Source organism: Alosa pseudoharengus, unplaced genomic scaffold, assembly GCF_046254945.1.
Source record: "Alosa pseudoharengus isolate Yale_2024_CS ecotype anadromous, Long Island Sound unplaced genomic scaffold, YU_APseudo_1.1 YU_APseudo_1.1_scf_1, whole genome shotgun sequence".
NCBI classification, from domain to species: domain Eukaryota; kingdom Metazoa; phylum Chordata; class Actinopteri; order Clupeiformes; family Clupeidae; genus Alosa; species Alosa pseudoharengus.
Genome location: NW_027468564.1, coordinates 8369512 through 8375511, shown reverse-complemented (window position 1 = coordinate 8375511; position 6000 = coordinate 8369512). Strand labels below are relative to the sequence as shown.

Genomic DNA, 6000 nt, shown 5'->3' with positions numbered 1-6000 from the left:
CACGTCATCTGAACACAGACAACTCCATATAGATAGATAGATAGATATAGATAGATAGATAGATACTTTATTGATCCCCAAGGCGAAATTCAAGAATATGCACACACAAACGAACACACACACACACACACACACACACACACACACACACACACACTAGTTTGTTTGTTAACCTTGGATGCAAGTATTTGCCATATATATATATACTCCAAGCATTCTCTATATTGTTAAATGTTCAGATTTGCCAATGCAAAAATATGTGTCATGCAAATAAAGTTTACTGGAATTGAATTTTGAGAGATAGATCTCATTAGCCAGTGGAGCCATCAGATTACTGTAAACTATGGGAGAGAGAGAGGGAGAGAGAGAGAGCTAGAGAGAAACACAGTAGCTCTATATTGTGTGTGTGTTTGTTTATCCAAATGGGATTCCCTGGCACATCAGTAAAAACCTGCAAGACAAGTTGTCTTCCACCCTTTCGGTTTAACTTCTACTGTATGTGTGTTTGGGTGGGTGTGTTTAGTCAAAAGGCATTTTGCCTAAAATAGCTCTGGTTTCCTATAAACGACTGGCTTTACAGAAACACACCTGTAGTACAATATTAACTGTTGATTTATTTTATTTATTTGTTTGTGTCTAGATAGTATGTATTTCAACATAAGTCTGCTAGCTCATGCATAAAGGCAGTGGTAAGTAACTTTTATATGTCACCTTTCTTAGGCAAAGGCTATCTATTCATAATAATTCTTCATAACATCCCGACTGTGTACCATGACAACCAGGTGTATATAATATAATATATTTTATTATCATTGTACATATAAAAATACAATGAAATTCGCTGTGCTGCCTGAATCTTCAGACCGTAATAAACAATCAAACACACAGTTCCACTCATATACTACATGATAAGTATGTTATAATGTACTTTCCCCATTGTGTGAACAGCAGTCAGTCACTATGTGATGTCATTATCACAGCATCCCCGCCCAGCGATGACTCAGTCATGAACATAATTTACATATTTCTCAGCTCTCTTCATAAGCGGCGTCTCTGCTGCTGAGGAGAAAACCTGTTTCAACGCATCTGGAAACCACACAACTGGACTTACAACACTGAAAGGTATTGTGTGTGTGTGTGTGTCTGTTTGTTCAGGTCATTTAATACAAATTAATAATTCATTGGAATTTTACCAGTACTTCCTGTTCCACATTTGTTTTGTTTTTTTACGTTTCTGTATCAAAGTGGCCCAGACTTGTCAAGTAACTGAACAGTTTACCGACCCTGTTGAAGTGTCCTTGAGCAGTTTGGCACCTTGCATGGCAGTCTCTGCCATCGGTGTATAAGTGTGTGTGTACGAATGTGAGGCGTGAAATTTTAGAGGAGTGGAAAAGTGCTGTATAAGTGCTGATTACACCGTGGTCAATATTTTCTAGGATCTGTACATGTTGGTAACTGGTGTTCAACTGCATTATAACTAAATCTACAGTCCTTCCATTTTGACCTGTGCTTGAAAAGGCATAATGGATCGTATCTTGAGATTTATCCAGGAAATGCTGTATCCTCCTCCTCCACCACCACCACCTCCATGTGAGTACACAAACAAACTCTGTCATACCTGTGCACATGCACGCACACACACACACAAACAGTATATGTGCAATTTTTTTCTTCTTAATTGTTTAGTGATGGCAACTGACTGGCGTAAAATTGACTGGGGGTAAGTTTTGGAATGATCGCATACAGATACAAAGTGTGAGAGGGAGAGAGAAAGATAGATAAAAGGAGAGAGAATGAGAGAGAGAGACATACAGACACAAATATGCACAAACATGTTGATATACAAGAGAAGCATGAATATGGTTTGAAACTATTGTAAATGAGCCTGTTTTATTATTCTGATAGTGAAAGAAATCAGATGAAGGATAACGTGAGGAATCTTGAACTCAGTAAACCAGATGTTAAGATTCTTCGCATCCTGATCCACGGTCCGGTGGGAGCAGGGAAGTCCAGCTTCATCAACTCCATAGACAGCATCTTCCAGGACCGCATGACCAGTGGAGCCATAGCTGACAACAAGTCCAGCCACAGTTTTACAAAGACGGTGAGTCTGGTGAAATGTTGTAGCCTAGCTCCGCCCACCTAGATCTTCTTCCAGTTGCCTAAAACTGTGAGACTCAGCCTTCCTCGGAAATTCGCAAAGCTCTTAAAGTGACAGGCACTAATTAGCCTCATGGTCTTAAAGTGACAGGCACTCAATTAGGCCTACACACCACCAATACAATGTAGCCAAATGATATTAAAGATAAGTGAAATGGTTTAGCTCACAGGCAGAATATGGTTAAAATGAATTGTAAAATATATATTTTCTGTCTTGTGCCATTTATTTTTTACTTTTGTTTCATATCAAAAGCATGTTTATGCATGCAACACAGACGTGACTGGGATTCGGTATTCGGTTCGATATTCGCCCGAATCTTAAATAAGAACCTTAAAAATCAGGATTCGATGCATCCCTAAGCAAAAATAAACACACATACAGTGTTTCCTGACTGTTGATGCTGTTTATTGCCAGTTTGTAAAGTGTAGGCGAAGTGGGAAGTAATGTTAGGAATCTCTGATTAATGTGATTGAAATCATTGGTCCAGCTTAACCAAAGTTAGTGCCCGTTGCGATGCAAGTGCGTTTCCCCATCATTAGTCACTTCGTGAATGAGTCTGGATATTTCCAGGCTAGCTCAGTTGTGTCTTAAGTGTGTGTGTGTATATACTCTTTTGATCCCGTGAGGGAAATTTGGTCTCTGCATTTAACCCAATCCATGAATTAGTGAAACACACACAGCACATAGTGAACACACAGTGAGGTGAAGCACACACTAATCCCGGCGCAGTGAGCTGCCTGCTACTGTACAACAGCGGTGCTCGGGGAGCAGTGAGGGGTTAGGTGCTTTGCTCAAGGGCACTTCAGCCGTGCCTACTGGTCGGGGCTCGAACCGGCAACCCTCCGGTTACAAGTCCAGAGTGCTAACCAGTAGGCCACGGCTGCCTCTAGGAGGATGAATCTTCCATTCCTTTGGGTTTATGGGTACATGTACAAATACATGGTCTTTATTTATTTTCTGGTGGCTCATGCACTCCCATGCTTGTCATTTTCAGTATCAAACCCACAAAATTAAAGACGGCAAATATGGGACCTATCTACCATTCGTCATCTGTGACTCTATGGGCATCGAGGATGGCCATTCTCAGGGAATGCTACCTGAGGATCTCTCTAATATTTTAAAGGGTCACATTAAAGATGGACTTAAGGTAAAAAAGTGTGCCACTGTCAGTGAAAAGTGTAAAATGTGTTTTCTGTTTTCCTCAGTCACATGACATTCTAATGGAATTGTTTCTTCCTTGAACTCCCTCTTTGAATAGTTAAACGCTGGAAGTGCATGTTCAGAAAAAGACAGAGGATACAACCACTCCCCCAAACTGGAGGATGAGGTTCACTGTCTAGTCAGTATCCTAAAAGCCACTACAGTATCTATGATGCCAGATGATGTCTTTAAGAAGATGAAAGACGTCAGAGCGAAGGCCACTGAGATGAGTACGAAACTGAACTGTTTATCAAATGCTTAGATTTACCACAAGTAACTAATCTGGAGGGTGGGGCAGGAGGGGAACATTTCTGCTCAAACAACATTTTGTTATGTGTGTGGAACGTGAAACAGGAAGTAGGAAAATTCAATACAGTACATTCTAGAAAACACATGATATGTCGTAACCTACTACTGTCTGACTGTCATAGAGACATACCACTATTATAATTAGAAACTATAACTACGAGCTAAAAGCCCAGGCTGCTTGTTCTCTAATGGCCAGATGTACTAACACTTTTGCGCCCACTTCAGCCGTATTTGTTTTGGAACGTGCGCGTAAAATCATGGCGAGGTATGTACAAATTAGTACAGCGGCTAAGCACCGGAATCGTTCAGTTTTTGCTGAAAGCATGAAACTTGGCACAGTTATACTATTACCCCTAGTGATCAAAAATTGAGATGGATGCCAACACATAGCGCCCCCCTAGTGGCCACCATCTTGAATTCAAATATGGCTACCATTCTTAGTAAAATTGTTGATTCAACTTCGAAAGTAAACAAGATAAAAAAGTCTTTTAAGTTCTAACACTCAATTTTTAGGGTCAAGGAAGCTATTGACATGATTTCCAAACAAACTTGATGTTGGCCATTTTGAAATCCAATATGGCGGATACCAAATGTGAAAATATAGACCATCTCTATTGTTATTCATGATAGAAATATCATTCAAAAACAATTTCAAAGTTTGAACAGTCATTTTATCACATGACAACCTCAATAATATACGAGGCATCAAGTATAATCTGGTAAGATTCCAATATGGCCACTATGTGTAAGAAAATAAGCTAATTATTCTATATTTTGGTTAATTAATCATCAATAAATTAAAATCATCAATAAATTCTTATTCTACCTTCTCTTTCTGAGCAAATCTTAACTCTTACTATACACTGCTCAAAAAATTATACACTTTAAAAAATAAAACACATCAGATCTCAATGGGGAAAAAACTTCATGTTGGATATCTACATTACATTACATTTGACTGACGCATTTTTAGCCAAAGGACTTAAAACCTGGTAAACAGTTTAACGCTTTTACAACAATTCTCTCAACAATTCTACAACAATTTAAAACAATTCAAAAGTAAAATAGGGAAAAGTGCATCAGTGAGTGCTGTTTTTATACAGTCAAGGCAGGTGGTAAGTGCTAGAATAAGTTAGTTTTAACTAAGTAATTCTATGAGAGGAGATATTCTCTGAAGAGCTGGGTCTTCAGGGGTTTTTTGAAGATGGATGTCCCTGCTATAGTAGGAACTGGTAGCGCATTCTACTAACGCGGAACAACAGATGAAAAAAGTTTGGATTGACCTGAGCGTACCGGTGGCAGAGCTAGACGATGTTTGTCTGAAGATCGCAATGGTCGGGGGCTAGCATATATGGTTGTATGAGGGCATTCGAGTAGGTGGGAGCAGTAGGTTTAGCTGGGAGGACCAGCAGTTTGGTTTTTGAGAGGTTTAGCTGGAGGTGGTGTGCCTTCATCCATTTAGATATGTCTGAGAGGCAATCCGAGATCCGTGCCGAGACAAAGGGGTCATCAGGTGGAAAGAACAGATAGAGCTGTGTGTCATCTGCATAGCAGTGGTATGAGAAGCTGTGCGAATGGATAATCTGTCCCAAAGAAGTGGTGTGGATAGCAAAGAGAAGGGGGCCCAGTACTGAGCTTTGGGGGACCCCAGTTGTTTGCGGACAGCTGTCCAAGCCATGATACGATAAACAAGCATCCTGTGAGGTAGGATTCAAACTGATATGGACTGGGTAATTATGTTAGGAACAAAAGGATGCCACTTTGTTATTTGGGAATGAAAATTATCAATCCACAGAGAACTGAATTCAAAGACCCCCAGAAAATCTAAGTGGTAAAAATGACTTGGCAAGCTAGACCATTTTGCTTGAATTTCAGCGCAACAACTCATGATGGTACTCAGTAGTTCTTATGGCCCCGACATGCTTGATGGCATCGGGGCATGCTCCAAATGAAACGACGGCTGGTGTCCTGGGGGATCTGCTCCCAGATGTGGACATGGCCATCACTGAGCTCCTTGACAGTCGGTGGTGCAACCTGGTGGTGTTGGATGGACCAAACTATAATGTCCCAGAGGTGTTCAATCGGATTTAAGTCAGGAGAGTGTGGGAGGACAGTCAATGGTATCAATGCCTTCATCCTCCAGGAACTGCCTGCACATTCTCGCTACATGTGTCCAGCCATTGCTGTGCACTAGGAGGAACCCAGGGCCCACTGCACCAATAAAGGGTCAGACATTAGGTCTGAAGTTTTCATCCTGATGCCTAAGAGCAGTGAGGGTGCAGTTGTCTTGCCTGTAGAGGTCTGTGCATCCTTCCAAGGATATCCCTCCC

General features: G+C 40.8%; 1 protein-coding gene across 1 annotated transcript in view; it reads left to right on the top strand.

The window, feature by feature from the left end:
* Window positions 1–1049: 1049 nt before the first annotated feature.
* The window catches only part of LOC143137115 (interferon-induced protein 44-like), a 37131-nt gene continuing 32180 nt past the window's right edge, over window positions 1050–6000 (top strand). Inside the window, exons 1-6 of the mRNA XM_076297561.1 lie at window positions 1050–1122; window positions 1519–1590; window positions 1687–1720; window positions 1906–2104; window positions 3156–3308; window positions 3420–3591. Of these exons, the coding sequence (XP_076153676.1) occupies window positions 1524–1590; window positions 1687–1720; window positions 1906–2104; window positions 3156–3308; window positions 3420–3591 (625 nt within the window). The 5' untranslated portion in view covers window positions 1050–1122; window positions 1519–1523. The remainder of the gene's footprint in view (window positions 1123–1518; window positions 1591–1686; window positions 1721–1905; window positions 2105–3155; window positions 3309–3419; window positions 3592–6000) is intronic.